Raw genomic sequence first — 17,312 nt, 5'->3', positions numbered from 1 at the left:
TGGTAGCTGGGCATATCAAGGCCCATTGAAGAAATCATCGCAAACTGCCAATGTATGTGCTGCACAAGCTGGACCAGAGAGAGAGATTCGATAACAGTCAGCAATTCATAACTGAATACTTTACCCAATTTGTCATCAGCTACAGCTTTCAAAACCAAACCAACTCCCCAAGGCATCCACAATCAATGGGTGAGGCAGAGGGCAGCACGGTGGCTAACAATGCTGTCTCACGGCGCTGAGGACCCAGGTTCGATCCCGGCTCTGGGTCACTGTCCGTGTGGAGTTTACACATTCTCCCTGTGTTTGCATGAGTTTCGCCCCCACAACCCAAAGATGTGCTGGGTAGGTGGATTTGCCCCGTTAAATTGCCCTTAATTGGAAAAAATGAATTGGGTACTCTAAATTTTTTTTTTTTTTTTTTTTTAAATGGGTGAGGCAGAAAGGGACACATGCACCATAAAAATCCTTCTGAGAAAGAACAAAAGCTTCCGTTTAACACTTTTAACTTATAGATCCACCCAGCTGCAATGTGCATTCGCCCCATCGGAGCTCCTGATGGGCAGAAAACTCTGCACTCAACTAATCACAATGTTTGGCAGTCAAGGTATCATGGTGAGAGGACCAGGAAAGTGATTGCAAGAGGATTATCTTGGGTGTGGGTGGGAGGGGAAAGGGGTTGGCAGAGGAGCCCCTCCCACTCCTCCCAACCAGTAAAATGAAAAAAAAAATCAAATGAAGATCTTCCTGAGTCATTACCAAGCCCTGCTAGGTAAGCATCAAATTAATTATGGCTACATTGGAGAGCACCTTGTGGAATATTGCAGTCAGGGTGTGAATTTGGTTTCCAACTCTGGATGAGCATTTTCCTGAAAATGCCAACATATGATTGCCTCCAAACACCCTGCCCCATGGTTGTTCTCTTGGTCATCCATCTTCATGGCGCCTCACCTTTCAATGGTTAATTGGAAAGCCAACAGATTCTTCATTATCCAATTCAGTGCTTCTCGACTGTCAAGGTCAAATGGGTCTTTTTCTGCCATCTTAGATAGTTTTATAAAAAAATGTTACCATCCTACTTGATGTTTCAACTGATGGAAAGATCCCAGAATGGAACCCTTTCTCAAAAGACCGGGGCAAGATTTGTGGACTTCTATGACAGCAAAACTGGCGCCACACCTAGACTGATTCATCGCCCGTTAAGGGGCTAGCACCGGCGCCACGTGGAACACAATCGATTCCAATGAGAAAAGGTGCCGGATTCTCAATTGACACTCAGGAGGCTGACAAGCTGCAGCTGCGTATACACACTTCACTCCCACACACACCATCCCAGCCAACAAGATGGCAGCGAGGGAGCAGCATCAAGGATCACGGAAGCCGAGCTTGAAACGCTGATGGACACCGTGGAGGTGAGCAAACCTGTACCATGGCCCGAGAAGGAGGCTGCTAGCCGCCATTCGCTGTGCTCGCCGCAGGTGGCAGAGACCGTCAGCGCCATGAACACCGTCCGGACCGGCCAGCATGCAGGAAAAAACTGCACAACCTCCTCAGGGCGGTCAGCATGAGTAGGCAGCACTGTTTTCCTGGCACCAAAGCCCGTCCTACTCACCCGTAACCCCCCCCCCCCCCACCCCATCTGGAGGGTATCCAAACCCCCACCCTGCACGACATGCTGGCACCCATGCCAACCACCATGGCCAGGTGCCCTGGCCACTGAAGCCACCTGTGTGTCACACCTCCGCCCCCGAAACCACAATCACCCTCACACCACCCTCACCCCCAGGTCACCCCTTTACCCCGCTCCATACACTCCCAACTTCCCCACTCTTCCCCAGCCCACAGTCTAATCATGTGTCTTGTCTTGTGTATTGCAGGACCTACTGGTGATAGGGAGGGTCCTTCTGGTGATCCCCGCCTCAGCCAGAGCTAGAGCCCCGGGTGCTGAGCAGTGACGAGGATGACACCGACACAGACGAGAGCCATCAAATCGAAACCCAGGCCACCCCGGAGCTTGAGTCCGATGATGACACTGACTTCCCGTCACAGCTGCCTCCAACATGCTCCAACATCCCAGAGGCACTCACCTCGTTGGGCACTTTAGTGAAAAGGGTCCTGGGGCACTATCTGGTGCACACCACTCAGCTAACCCGGTACAGCAGGTAAGGTAGGAACTCCAAAGGGGGCGGACGGTCAGAAGGCGGGCCAACCCCAGGGACCAGCTGCCACCCAGACGGGGTTTGGGCTTCTGGAACGGACAGTCCCATCGATCGTTGAGCTGCATTCACAGAGCCAAGGACTGCATGACGGATTGCCGGTGAGCATCCAGCACCTGCAGGTGCAGGTGGAGGAGTCCAACCACGTGCAGGAGCAGGAGGTACTGCCGGCCTAGCATGTCATCGGGCCAACACCGCATGGGTGGCGTCCGTGGTGGAGGTCTTGGGGGCAAGGGTTTTGGCTATGGATCAGCATTTCCAAGGCCTGGGGCAATCTGTGCAGGCGGTGGCCGAGGCCCAGTGTTGCCCTCTCACAGGCAGCCATGTGCCAGAGCCACCTGAACATTGCAGCGGCGCTCCTGAGCATGGCCCATTCACAGTGGGCCATCGCTGAGAGCATTGGCAGCATTGCCCAGGCACTGGTTGACGTGGCACAGACGCAGAGGGAGGTGGCCCAGTCCCAGAGAGAAATGGCACAGTCACCGGCTGATGTGGCACACACCTAGAAGATGGTGGCTCAGTCACAGGCGGAGGTGGTCCACTCCTTGGGCTCCATGGGCATGAGAATGCGGACCCTGGCCAAAACGAGATGACCTCCAGGGCTGGCAGTGTCAGGTGGCGGGGTTGCCTCAGAGGATATCTCTGCTTGCACCCCCGTCCCGTGGAGTAGCCCGGGGGCCATCCCAAGGGAGGGGGAGGTGTAGGGTCCCCTGCCGGTGACTCCCGCAGGTAAGGTGCCGGAACATCGCAGCACCTCAGACTCTCCCCTCCTGTCCCTGCCGCATGCAGGCAGAACAGGGCCGCACCACACCACCTAGGACACCCGATAAGCAACTGGGCCTATGCAAGCCCGTTCGCGCCAGAAGATGCCCGCCAAAGGGGACCTAGGTCGCAGGGAGGATATCACAGAAGGCCGCCTCCGCTCTTACTGTACTGCCTGGGGATCCACCTAGAAATAGCGTTAGGGCCTTTAAAGCCAGAAAAGTGGACACCTGTTAAATTGGCCCGGGTGCAGGGTACAGTTTAATGATAGAGGCTGGGGCACGTATCTGTATATATATTTTCACAGTAAACACCTTTATTTTAATAATCTTTATTGTCACAAGTAGGCTTACATTGCAATGAAGTTACTGTGAAAAGTCCCTAGTCACCACATTCCGGCGCCTGTTCGGGTACACAGAGGGAGAATTCAGAATGTCCAAATTACCTAACAGCACGTCTTTCGGGATTAGTGGGAGGAACCCAGAGGACAACCACGCAGACACGGGGGAGAACGTGCAGACTCCGCACAGACAGTGGCCCAGTCGGGAATCAAACCTGAGACCCTGGCACTGTGAAACCACAATGCTAACCACTGTGCTACCGTGCTGCCCAGTGCACAATGTTAAAACCTGCCTCGGTGTTCTGTGAGAAAGGTGTGAGGGGTGACATGGACTGGGCTGGCCGCAGAGGGGGCACGGTGGGTGGGGGGATGGGGGGGCAGGCTTGGCTCAGCGACTGCAGTTCAGCCAGCGCTCACTGCTCCGGTGTCCCACCCCCATCCCACCCCGTGGCATTGAAGGTCAGAACGACCTTCACCCTGGTCGGCCACCGGGAGCAGGTGTCCTCCCCCACTCCCCCACAGTGCCAGGTGCACCATGATCTGGCATATATGTCGCACTGTCCCCCTGTTCAGCCGGAGTCTTCGATGGTTGCCCAATCCGGCAGGTCCTCGAATGACAGGCGCTGCCAGTACACGCAAGGCCTCATGCGGCGCCTCCTATGCACCTCCTTCTCCTCCTCAGCCTGTTGGGCAGCCGGCTCTTCATCCACAGCCGCTGCCTCCTGTTCCTCTGGGGCAGGCTCCGCTGCTGCAGTTTCCTCCTCCTCGAGAGGCTCCAGTCTCTTTTATTATTTTTGATAAAACGTGAAGAACGGAGTCTCAGGACCTCTAATTAATTTTAATAACAAGTTAAAAAATGTATTAAACATGAAGGTGATACAATATGCCTTTACTCCCCTTTATCTCAACAATTAACCACAAAGTTTAGGGTTAACACGGATTACAAAGTACAATTTAATCTACAATAGTCTCATTTACAAAGTCCCTTCTAAGCACACAAGAAGACAAATAAATCTCCACTCTGAACCCCAAATGAATGTTTGTGGATGTCTCCTCAGAATCTCCCCAGATGATTGTTTCATGAGCGTTTCCAAACTCCACTCCCAAAACATACTTTAAAATTTTCACTCATAAGTATGCTTTCCCTTAGTAGTTTGCATTCTTGAAATCCTAACCAGGTTTTCCAAATGACACTTAACAGCGAATCCAGTCAGAATTTTACACCAGCCCCTTTTGGGTTTCTTTATCTTGACTGCTGCGAAAATGCCTCTCCTCTCGGTTCCCAGCCTGCATTAAAATAGTGTCAGACGTTTGATTTATCTTTAAAGGCTGTTACCCCACTTTAAATTGGTTACTGCAATTGTCTCTTTAACTCAGAACACTTTATTTACTCTTTCTTCTGAAGTATACATTGGTCTCTGTTCACTTAACTCCAGACTTCATTGGCGGGATTCTCCACTCCCGCGCCGAAGTGGCCGCGCCGTCGTGAACGCCGTTGAGGTTCACGACGGCGCGAAACGGCCCCGATCCCGCCTGATTCAGGCCCTGACAATGGGCTAGGATCGGGGCCGCGTCATCTACATGCGCCAGGCCTTGTCGCCCGCGTAAAGGCGGAGCCGCATAGATGACGTGGCCGGCGCCGCATAACTGGCGTCATCCGCGCATGCGCAGGTTGGCCGGCGCCAACCCGCGCACGCGTGGTTGCCGTCCTCTCTAAGTCCGCCCCGCAAGAAGATGGCGGACGGATCTTGCGGGGCCGTGGAAGGAAGGAGGTCGTCCTTCAGAGAGGACAGCCCGACGATCGGTGGGCACCGATCGCGGGCCACCCCACATTTGAGGTACCCCCCGGTGCAGGATCCCCCCTCGCCCCCCCGCAGGCCGTCCCCCCAGCGTTCGCGCGCTGTTCCCGATGGCAGCGACCAGGTGTGGACGGCGCCGGGGGAACCCGCCGTTTTGGCCTGGCCGCTCGGCCCATCCGGGCCTGAGAATAGCGGGGGTGCCGGAGAATCGCCATTTTGGGTGTCTCCGGCGATTCTCCGGCCTGAGCCCACGGAACACGACCGGGCCATTCCCGCCGCTTGGGAGAATCGCGGGAGGGCGTCGGACCGGCGTCCCGGGAAATTTTGGCGGCCCAGGCGATTCTCCCAACCGGCGCGGGAGTGGAGAATCTCTCCCCATTTCTCTAGTTTCTTTAACTAGCTGGTCTTTAGGTTTCCAGCATCTGTTTTCTTAACCATTACTTGATAGTAATTAAGTAAATTTCTTCTCGCAAGGCTGAGAGAGATGTTCACTCTTTCGCCTTTGAAAATCAACTGCTTTCTCGCAGAGCTGTGAGAGCTGCTTTCTCTTTCACGACCTATCTCCAACTGGCATCAAATTAGCTAAACTAAAATTTAAAAGCTTACAAGGCCTCGGTTGCTAAGCAATAACTGCCATTTTATTTACTCTTCATGCTGTAGTCCTCTCTAAGCACAATAGTCACAGTTGGAACCGAACCAACCCCCACACATACAAACACCTTTATCCAGTATGAATCTAACTATAGGTTTTACCCTTCCAGGCAATGAAACATTAAATTAAATCCATTTAAAACAACACTTTATTTCTAACGTTTACCAATATAAATCCCTCAAAACTACCTTCGTTTTCCTGACAAAAACAAAAGTGTTTGAAGAAAATGTTTTTAACAATCACCCAATTTTTAATACCGTTATGATTTTCTTCCCTGGCATTGCTCCCAGTTGCTTTTTTGGGGATTAAGTGTGCGATTTTGAGACGACACTCTGAATCAGAGGTGGGTAGCCAACGATGAATGTCATAGCGGTGGGGGGTGGGCTCCCGGTGATCAATGTCCATACCTTTGTGATGGGGGCTGGGGTGCGTTAAGTTACAGCATTGATCAGGCGTCCTTTAAAAACGGTGCCCAGTCTCTTTGGAACCCGTTCACGCCCCTAAGAGGCCCTGCCCTGCCAGACTGATGGCTTAACCCATGCCCACTCAGTGTGTTTTAATAAAGACGCTCAAGATCCCATGAAAAAACTGGCCTGTGCAACTGGAATGTTTCACACTGGATTTCTGTCTGAACCTGACACTTTGCCAATTTCTGGCAAGATTCCTCCCTAAGTTTTAATTCCTGCACACTCCAGGGCATTCCTGGAGAGTTGGTAAACTCAGTCCTCCATTGCATGGAGTCAGGAATGTTTCTGGGGCTGTTCCAAATCAATTGCTATAAGTTGAGAACTGTGATTGAAGGTCTCCACACCAATCCCCATTTACCTATGATAGAATGAGACTGCTCTGGAGACGGAATGAAAGGGATAGGGTGGAAAATTCTAGCCTATAAAATACAGTTCAAAATTGTCAAAAACCACCACCATTGGCACCAACAATACTGGCATTCCATGTTCATCTTTACAAGGCCACAATTTGGCCTGTCTCGTCATTTGCAAGATTGACTTTTTTTCCTTCGGAATTTCTATGTTTTCTAAAACCGAAGCAGCACATCCACCTGGCAATTTGAAATCATTTCTTCAGCTGCTGAATTGTCTACTGCTGCTCCTAGTTCTGAAGTTCTTACGTTTCATCATATTTACACAAAGTTCATAACTAAATAAAGTGTGCACATGGTATCAATCTCTTTACCTTTGGCATGCTGGACGCATGATTGAAAGCCAGAGTCGTTCAACCATTCGCAGATCTCCTCTGTTGTCATTTTCTCCAGTGACACAGACACTTCTGAGACATGAATGTCCTGGAACAAGATTTTGTACAGTCAGAATTGCAGAAAGTTGGGAAAGAAAGGATTGACATATACACCTTTCAGATTATCTAAAAATGTTACACAGCCAATAAAGAACAGGGGTGGGATTCTCCGACCCCCCCGACGGGTCGGAAAATCGGCGGGGGCTGGCGTGAATCCCACCCCCGCCGTGTCTCGAAGTCTCCACCACCAGAGATTCGACGGGGGCGGGAATCGCGCCGCGCCAGTCGGCGGGCCCACCCCCGCCGATTCTCCGGCCCGCGATGGGCCGAAGTCCCGCTGCTGGAATGCCTGTTCCACCAGCATGGATTAAACCACCTTTTGAATGGCGGGACAAGGCGACGCAGGCGGGCTCCGGGGTCCTGGGGGGTGCACGGGGCGATCTGGCCCCGGGGGGTGCCCCCACGGTGGCCTGGCCCGCAATTGGGGCCCACCGATCTGTGGGCGGGCCTGTGCCGTTGGGGCACTCATTTTCTTCCGCTTTCACCATGGTCTGCACTATGGCGGAGGCGGAAGAGACCCCCTCCCCTGCGCATGCGCGGGGATGACGTCAGCAGCCGCTGATGCTCCCGCGCATGCGCGGAACCGCGTTGCACGGCGAAGACCTTTCGGCCCGGCTGGCATGGTGCCAAGGCCTTTCCCGCCAGCCGGTGGAGCGGAAACCGCTCCGGTGCGGGCCTAGCCACTCAAGGTGAGGGTTTGACCCGTAAATGTGCGGAGACTTCCGCACCTTTGAGGCGGCCCGACGCCGGAGTGGTTCCCGCCACTCCATCACGCCGGGACCCCCCGCCCCGCCGGGTAGGGGAGAATCCCGCCCCAGAAGCCTGGGCGAAATTCTCTGATAATGGTGCAATGTCTCCACGCCCGCGAGAAAACGGGAGCAAATCACTTTGGACTTTCTCCAGGAATGTCCAGAGTGATTCTCCTTTTTGCAGGGGGCTAGCCGGGCCCCGGAGTGCTCCTCGCAGCTCCGGCTGCCGATACGGGGTCCTGCACTTCCGGCTGCGGGTCCGTGCAAAATGGCGGACCCACACCGCGGGCCGGCACCGACAATATAGCTCCCCCCCCCGATATCGCGCCTGCCTGCCTATCGGTGGCCCCCGATTGCAAGCCTGGCCATCCTTGAGGCTCCCCCCCGTGACAGATCCCCCCGCCCCCCACCAGGGTGACCGCGGACTGAGTCTGCAGCTGCCACTCCGAGCTCCCGCCATGTGGAACCATGAGTGAACCATGCCGGCGGGAACTCGGCCAGTTGTCAGCAGAGAATCACCGCGGAGGCTCGGAGAATCCTGGTCCATATCTTTAGTAATGAGCTTGAGGAGATGAGTGAAAAATGGAGATGTTGTAGTATTACCTCTGGTGGGACATTTTATTGCAGCATTACAGCTTGACATTGGAAATATCCATTATAAGTGTGGATACTGAAGCTTCATATAATAAAAGTCAACATGCAGAATATTATTAATATATTAACAGATTCAGGACAGAGTTTGCTGGTGCTACAATAGTTTAAAGACTCTGCTCATTATAGTACTAATTCCAGTTAGTTGACCAGAGTCAAGGGCAGGACCATGGTGCAGCAAATAAGATGCTGCCTTTCTCCATAAGCCACAGCTCATGTTACCATGACATTCTTGCTGAAAAGTGTGCACATGTGGCCATTCAGGTGTGGACATAAGAACATAAGAACTAGGAGCAGGAGTCGGCCATCTGGCCCCTCGAGCCTGCTCCGCCATTCAATGAGATCATTGCTGATCTTTTGTGGGCTCAGCTCCACTTTCCGGCCCGAACACCATACCCCTTTATTCTTCAAAAAACTATCTATCTTTATCATAAAAACATTTAATCAAGGAGCCTCTATTGCTTCACTGGGCAAGGAATTCCATCAATTCACAACCCTTTGGGTGAAGTTCCTCCTAAACTCAGTCCTAAATCTACTTCCCCTTATTTTGAGGCTATGCCCCCTAGTTCTGCTTTCACCCGCCAGTGGAAACAACCTGCCCGCATCTATCCTATCTATTCCCTTCATAATTTTATATGTGTCTATAAGATCACCCCTCATCCTTCTAAATTCCAATGAGTACAGTCCCAGTCTACTCAACCTCTCCTCATATTCCAACCCCTTCAGCTTTGGGATTAACCTAGTAAATCTCCTCTGCACACCCTCCAGTGCCAGTACGTCTTTTCTCAAGTAAGGAGACCAAAACTGAACATAATACTCCAGGTGTGGCCTCACTAACACCTTATACAATTGCAGCATAACCTCCCTAGTCTTAAACTCCATCCCTCTAACAATGAAGAACAAAATTCCATTTGCCTCCTTAATCACCTGTTGCACCGGAAAACCAACTTTTTGCGACTCATGCATTAGCACACCCAGGTCTCTCTGCACAGCAGCATGTTTTAATATTTTATCATTTAAATAATAATCCCTTTTGCTGTTATTCCTACCAAAATGGATAACCTCACATCTGTCAACACTGTATTCCATCTGCCAGACCCTAACCCATTCATTTAACCTATCCAAATCCCTCTGCAGACTTCCAGTATCCTCTGCACTTTTTGCGTTACCACTCTTCTTAGTGTCGTCTGCAAACTTGGACACATTGCCCTTGGTCCCCAACTCCAAATCATCTATGTAAATTGTGAACAATTGTGGGCCCAACACTGATCCCTGAGGGACTCCACTAGCTACTGATTGCCAACCAGAGAAACACCCATTAATCCCCACTCTTTGCTTTCTATTAATTAACCAATCCTCTATCCATGCTATTACTTTACCCTTAATGCCATGCATCTTTATCTTATGCAGCAACCTTTTGTGTGGCACCTTGTCAAAGGCTTTCTGGAAATCCAGATACACCACATCCATTGGCTCTTCGTTATCTACCGCACTGGTAATGTCCTCAAAAAATTCCACTAAATTAGTTAGGAACGACCTGCCCTTTATGAACCCATACTGCGTCTGCCCAATGGGACAATTTCCATCCAGATGCCTCGCTATTTCCTCCTTGATGATAGATTCCAGCATCTTCCCTACTACTGAAGTTAAGCTCCCTGGCCTATAATTACCCGCTTTCTGTCTACATCCTTTTTTAAACAGTGGTGTCACGTTTGCTAATTTCAGATCCGTCGGGACCACCCCAGTGTCTAGTGAATTTTGGTAAATTATCACTAGTGCATTTGCAATTTCCCTAGCCATCTCTTTTAGCACTCTGGGATGCATTCCATCAGGACCAGGCTTTTCTGTAATGATCAGGCTTTACTGTGATGTCCTGCAAGGCTGACCAATCTCTGATATCTGCACATCTGGGGTATTGGAACTGGTTCTGGGGGAGGTGGGACCAGTACAAATCAGACGGTCTGCACCTGGGCAGGACTGGAACCAATGTCCTTGGGGGCGTGTTTGCTAGTGCTGTAGGGGAGGGTTTCAAACTAATGTGGCAGGGGGGCGGGAACCAATGCAGGAAGTCAGATGGAAGTAAGGTGGGGACAGAAACAAAAGGCAGTAAGGCGAAAAAATGAAAGGCAGAGAAACCAAAGTCAAAAATCAAAAAGGGCCACAGTACAGAGCACAGAGACTGTGGAGATGTGACAATATGTATATTGTAAAATTAATGAAGGGTTAACAATTTAATGTAAAATCATCCAACCACTAGATGGCGATCAAGCGCATACTCATGGATCACGTGATACCCTTGATTCTGGGACTAGGCGATTAGGCGGGATAGATGTGTTTTCAGAAGCTCTGTAGGTAGTATTATAGTTTAGTTTATCTGTAGTATTTATATCTTAGTAAGCAAGTTGAATCTATTTAGTTGCAGTGTTAATAAATTAGCTTTGTTCAAAACATAGCTTGATGTACTTTGTGAGACACTACACTTCGAAGCCATCCTCATTCAGAAAGCGAAGACAGAGAACTCAGTGAATGGGTCCAGTAAGCCCAAGAGAAATAAAACATAGGGTGAGTGTACAAAACATGACCGGACAGATGGTCTGGGAAAGCAGGGCAGAGAGCAAGGGAAGTTGAGATTAAACTGTATTTATTTCAATGCAAGAGGCCTGACAGGCAGGGAATGGATGGGTACATGGGACTGGAATATTATAGCTATTACTGAAACATGGCTAAGGGAAGGGCAGGACTGGCAGTTCAATATTCCAGGGTACAGATGCTACAGGAAAGAGAGAACAGGAGGTAAGAGAGGAGGGGGAGTTGTGTTTTTAATTAAGGAGAATATCACAACAGTACTGAGAAGGGATATATCCGAGGATACACCCACTGGGTCTATATGGGTGGAACTGAAAAATAAGAAGGGAGAGATCACTTTGATAGGATTGTACTACAGGCCCCCAAATAGTCAGCGGGAAATTGAGGAGCAAATATGTAAGAAGATTACAGATAGCTGTAAGAAAAATAGGGTGGTAATAGTTGGGGACTTCAACTTTCCCAACATTGACTGGGGCAGCCATAGCATTAGGGGCTTCGATGGAGAGAAATTTGTTGAGTGTATTCAGGAGAAATGTTTCATTCAATAAATATGTGGATGGCCCGACTAGAGAGGGGGTAAAACTTGACCTCCTCTCAGGAAATAAGGAAGGACAGGTGACAGAAGTGTCAGTTTGGGATAACTTTGGCACCAGTGACCATAATTCCATTAGTTTAAAGGTAGCTATGGAGAATGATAGGTCTGGCCCAAAAGTTAAAATGTTAAATTAGGGATAGGCACATTTTGATGGTATTAGTCAGGAACTTTCAAAAGTTGATTGGGGGAGTCTGTTGGCAGGCAAAGGGGCGGCTGGTAAGTGGGAGGCTTTCAAAAGTGTGTCAACCATGGTTCAGGGTAAGCACATTCCTTTTAGAGTGAAGGGCAAGACTGGTAGAAATAGGAAACCGAGGATGAGTCGGGATACTGAGGCCCTGGTCAAAAAGAGACATAAGACATGCATAGGCAGCTAGGGTCAAGTGGATCCCTTGAAGAGTCAAGAGGTTGTCGGAGTAGGGTGAAGAGAGAAATCAGGAGAGCAAAACGGGGATATGAGATTGCTTTGGCAGATAAGGCAAAGGAGAATCATCCAAAGAGCTTCTAAATACATAAAGGACAAAAGAGTAACTAGGGAGAGAGTAGGGCCTCTTAAAGATCTACAAGGTCATCTATGTGCGGATCCATAAGAGATGAGTGAGATCCTAAATGAATATTTCTCATCAGTATTTACAAATGAGAAAGACATGGATGTTAGGGAACATGGGGAAATGAATGGTGATGTTTTGAGGAGTGCACAAGAGAGAAGGAAGTGCTGGAAGTCTTAAAGCGCGTCAAGGTAGATAAATCCCCGGATCCTGATGAAATGTATCCCAGGACATTGTGGGAGGCTAGGGAGGAAATTGTGGGCCAGAAGACCATAAGACAGAGCAGAATTAGGCCACTCGGCCCATCGAGTCTGCTCCGTCATTCAATTACAGTTAATATTTTTCTCATCCCCATTTTCCTGCCTTCTCCCCATAACCCCTGATCCCATTTTAATCAAAAACCCATCTATCCCTGACTTAAAGACACTCAGTGATTTGGCCTCCACAGCCTTCTGCGGCAAAGAGTTCCACAGATTCACCACCCTCTGGCTGAAGAAATTCATCCTCATGTCTGTTTTAAAGGATCGTCCCTTTAGTCTGAGATTGTGTCCTCTGGTTCTAGTTTTTCCTACAAGTGGAAACTTCCTCTCCATGTCCATTCTATCCAGACCTCGCAGTATCCTGTAAGTTTCAATAAGAACCCCCCTCATCCTTCTAAACACCTATGAGTACAGACCCAGAGTCCTCAACCGTTCCTCATATGACAAGCTCTTCATTCCAGGGGATCATTCTTGTGAACCTCCTCTGGACCCTTTCCAAGGCCAGCACATCCTTCCTTAGATACAGGTTCCAAAATTGCTCACAATACTCTGAATGGGGACTGACCAGAGCCTTTTACTGCCTCAGAAGTACATCCTGCTCTTGTATTCTAGCCCTCCCGACATGAATGCTAACATTGCATTTGCCTTCCTAATTGACAACTGAACCTGCACGTTAACCTTAATAGAATCTTGAACAAGGACTCCCAAGTCCCTTTGTGCTTCTGATTTCCTGAGCATTTCCTCGAACCAGCCTCCCCGAACAGGCGCCGGAATGTGGCGACTAGGGGCTTTTCACAGTAACTTCATTTGAAGCCTACTTGTGACAATAAGCGATTTTCACTCATTTCATTCATTTAGAAAATAGTCTATACCTTAGCAGGGATATTTGAATGATCGACAGCCACAGGTGAGGTGCCTGAAGATTCGAGGGTTGCAAATGTTGTGCTTTGTTTAAGAAGGGCTGCAGGAAAAAGTCTGGCAACTACAGACTGGTGAGCCTTATGTCTGTGGTGGGTAAATTGTTCGAAGATATTCTGAGATACAGGATCTATAGGCATTTAGAAAGGCAAGGATTGATTAGGGACAGTCAGCATGGCTTTATGAGTGGAAAATCATGTTTCACAAATTTGATTGAGTTTTTGAAGGGTAATCAAGAAGGTAGATGAGTGCAGTATAGTCAACGTTGTCTACATGGACTTTAGCAAGGCCTTTGACAAGGTACCGCATGGTGGGTTGTTGCCTAAAGTAAAATCTCACAGGAGCTCACTGGCCAAAAGAAGACAGCGAGTGGTAGTGGATGGAAAGTATTCCGCCTGGAGGTCGGTGACCAGTAATGTCCTGCAGGGATCTGTTCTGGGACCTCTGCTCTTAGTGGTTTTTATAAATGACTTGGATGAGTAAGTGGAAGGGTGGGTTTAGTAAGTTTGCCGATTATACAAAGGTTGGTGGAGTTGTAGATAGTGTTGAGAGCTGTTGTAGGTTACAACAGGACATTAACAGGATGCAGACTGGGCTGCGAAGTGACAGATGGAGTTCAACCTAGATAAATGTGAAGCAGTTCATTTTGGAAAGTCGAATTTGAATGCTGAATACAGGGTTAAAGGCAGGATTCTTGGAAGTGTGCAGGAACAGAGAGATCTTGGAGTCCATGTACATAGATCCCTCAAAGTTGCCACCCAAGTTGGTAGGGTTGTTAAGGCATATGGTGTGTTGCCTTTCATTAACAGGGGGATTGAGTTTAAGAGCCGCGAGGTTTTACTGCAGCTTTATAAAACCCTGGTTAGACCACACTTGGAATATTGTGTCCAGTTCTGGTTGCCTCATTATAGGAAGGATGTGGATGCTTTGGAGAAGGTGCAGAGGAGATTTACCAGGATGCTGCCTGGACTGGAGGGCATGTCTTATGAAGAAAGGTTGAGGGAGCTAGGGCTTTTCTCATTGGAGCGAAGAAGGAAGAGAGGTGACTTCATGGAGTGTAGAAGGTGATGAAAGGAATGGATAGAGTGGATAGACTTTTCCCCAGGGCGGAAATGGCTGTCACGAGGGGACATAATTTTAAGGTAATTGGAGGAAAGTATAGGAGAGATGTCAGGGATAGGTTCTTTACACAGAGAGTGGTAGGCACGTGGAATGCACTGCCAGCAGAGGTGGTGGAGTCAGAGTGATTAGGGACATTTAAGCGACTCTTGGACAGGCACATAGACAGCAGTAAATTGAAGGGGTGTCAGTTAGATTTATCTTAGATTAGGATAAATGGTCGGCACAACATCGTGGGCCAAAGGACCTGTACTGTGCTGTACTGTTCTATGATCCAGGGTGAGGTAGCCAATTAGATACAAGATTGGCTTGGTGACACAAGACAAAGGGTGGTTGCAGAGGGTTGTTTTTCAAACTGGAGGCCTGTGACCAGCTGTGTGTCTCAGGGATCACTGCTGGGTCTACTGTTATTTGTTATTTATATTAATGATTTGGATGAGAATGTAGGAGGCACGGTTAGTAAGTTTGCAGATGACACCAAGATTGGTTGCATAATGGACAGTGAAGGAGATCATCTAGAATTGCAACGGGATCTTGATCAATTGGGTCAGTGGGCCGATGAATAGCAGATGTAGTTTAATTTAGATAAATGTGAGGTGATGCATTTTGGTAGATCGAATCCGGGAAGGACCCAGTCAGTTAATGGTAGAGTGTTGGGGAGAGTTATAGAACAAAGAGATCTAGGATTACAGGTTCATAGCTCCTTGAAAGTGGAGTCACAGGTGGATGGGGTGGCGAAGAAGGCATTCAGCATGCTTGGTTTCATTGGTCATAACATTGAATACAGGAGTTGGGAAGTCTTGTTGAAGTTGTACAAGATATTAGTAAGGCCACACATGGAGTACTGTGCACAGTTCTGGTCACCCTATTATAGAAAGGATATTATTAACCTAGAAATCCATCGACCCCATAGTAGCATAAAGAAGCTCTGCATACCCTTCACTCATATTAAACATATCGTAATAGTGTTCCTGGTCTGAGCATTACAAGTGTGCGCCGTCAACTGGGGCGAACCTGCATTTGAAGTTCCCGCTCAGCCTTTCGACTTGCTCTTAGTCCCGCCACTTCTTTGATAAATTCCCCTTCTTGTTTCACTGGTGACAAACAGAATCCATAAACTTACAATGATTTGCATAGTGTGAACCTCCACACCTGAAACACTCCTGTCTTCACCTTTTTTACTTGTAGCTTCTTTCTTTGCTTGATGCAGAACACCCGTCTGCGTGCCACCATTGGCCTTCTGAATATCTTTTCCATTATTGGCAGCCGTTTCCATGCCCTGAGATATTTCTAGATCCTTCTTAAAACTAAATGCTGCTGAATGCTGTCACCATTAATGACACATGCCAGTCTGTCCCGAAGCACATCTTCCAAAACTGCCCCAATCTCGCAATGCTCAGAAAGCTGGTGCAATTCAACAACAAAGTTAGCTACAGACTGTCCCCTCTTCTGAAAATCACTATGGAATTTGGAACATTGTACAATTACTGCAGGCTTAGGTTTGTGGTGATTCTGAACAAGTGTAACTAAATGCACAAATGAAATGTCCCCAGTTTCCGTGGTGTAGCTACATTTCTCACTAGCTTGTAAGTCTTCTCTTCAGACACACTCAGGAGAATTGAACACTTTCAGGCCTCGTCTATAATCCCATTTGCCAAGAAAAAGTGTTCCAACTTTTCACATATTCATTCCAGATCTTGTTCTCTTCCACAAATTCATTGACAGACCCAAACATAGCCATGGTGCTGCGAACTTGTCTTCTGATGATAAACTTAGCAAAACTTTGTGTTGAACGTGCTGGAACGCGAATCTTTTTTATTCTCATCACCAAAAAGATGTGGTAACTTGACCACAAAAAGGTGATCGAAACGCAGTAATCTTAAACTTAAAGTTACTCTTCTTTAATATATGAAAATAGCAACGTTTAAAATACAGTTTGGACTCAAAAACGGGAGCAATTAGACAAACATCGAAATAACAAACAGAATAGAATTAGAACTAACGATAGTTAAATCCTAAAATACAAAGGTGACAACAACTAATGACATCACATCACTGACTGATGACATCAGCAATGGATTTTTTAAAATTGCATAATAATAACACTCTATAACAATTTATATAATGCCTTCAGCATAATAGAACCTCCAACGACATTTCACAAGAACCCCTGGGGGCGGCGCGGTAGCACAGTGGTTAGCACTGTTGCTTCACAGCGCCAGGGACCCGGGTTCGATTCCCGGCTTGGGTCACTGTCTGTGTGGAGTGTGCATGTGCTCCTTGTGTCTGTGTGGGTTTCCTCTGGGTGCTCCGGTTTCCTCTCACAAGTCATAAATACGTGCTTGTTAGGTAATTTGGACGTTCTGAATTCTCCCTCCTTGTACCCAAACAAGCGCCGGAATGTGACAACTAGGGGATTTTCACAGTAATTTCATTGCAGTGTTAATGTAAGCCTACTTGTGACACTAATAAGGATCATTATTATTATCATTATAAAACAAAATTAAACATTGATCCACTAAAGCTGAATTTAGGACAGACCTTGGTCAGAAAAGTAAATTCTAAGGATCTTCTTAAAGACTAAAAGAGAGATAAACAGATGGAGATGTTTAGGGAGGAAATTCCAGAGCCAATGGCTTAGGCATATGAAGGCACAGCCATCAATAACGGAGATTTTAAAATTGGGAATGATCAAGAGGCCAGAATTAGTTAAGTGAGCGAAACCCAGTAATCTTAAACTTAAGGTTACTTTCTTTAATATATAAAAATAGCAAAGTTTATAATATAGTTTGGACTCAAAAACGGAAGCAAT

General features: G+C 48.1%; 1 protein-coding gene across 2 annotated transcripts in view; it reads right to left on the bottom strand.

The window, feature by feature from the left end:
* Window positions 1–17,312, bottom strand: part of LOC140405796 (uncharacterized) — a 390,195-nt gene that overhangs the window by 273,644 nt on the left and 99,239 nt on the right. For both annotated transcript variants that reach the window (XM_072494233.1, XM_072494229.1), the window contains exon 4: window positions 6,958–7,066. In XM_072494233.1, the coding sequence (XP_072350334.1) occupies window positions 6,958–7,066 (109 nt within the window). The remainder of the gene's footprint in view (window positions 1–6,957; window positions 7,067–17,312) is intronic.

This window comes from Scyliorhinus torazame, chromosome 2 (genome assembly GCF_047496885.1).
Source record: "Scyliorhinus torazame isolate Kashiwa2021f chromosome 2, sScyTor2.1, whole genome shotgun sequence".
In the NCBI taxonomy this organism is placed as follows: Eukaryota; Metazoa; Chordata; class Chondrichthyes; order Carcharhiniformes; family Scyliorhinidae; genus Scyliorhinus; species Scyliorhinus torazame.
Note: the sequence above shows the minus strand (reverse complement) of the source record. Positions and strands in the feature narration are given on the sequence as shown.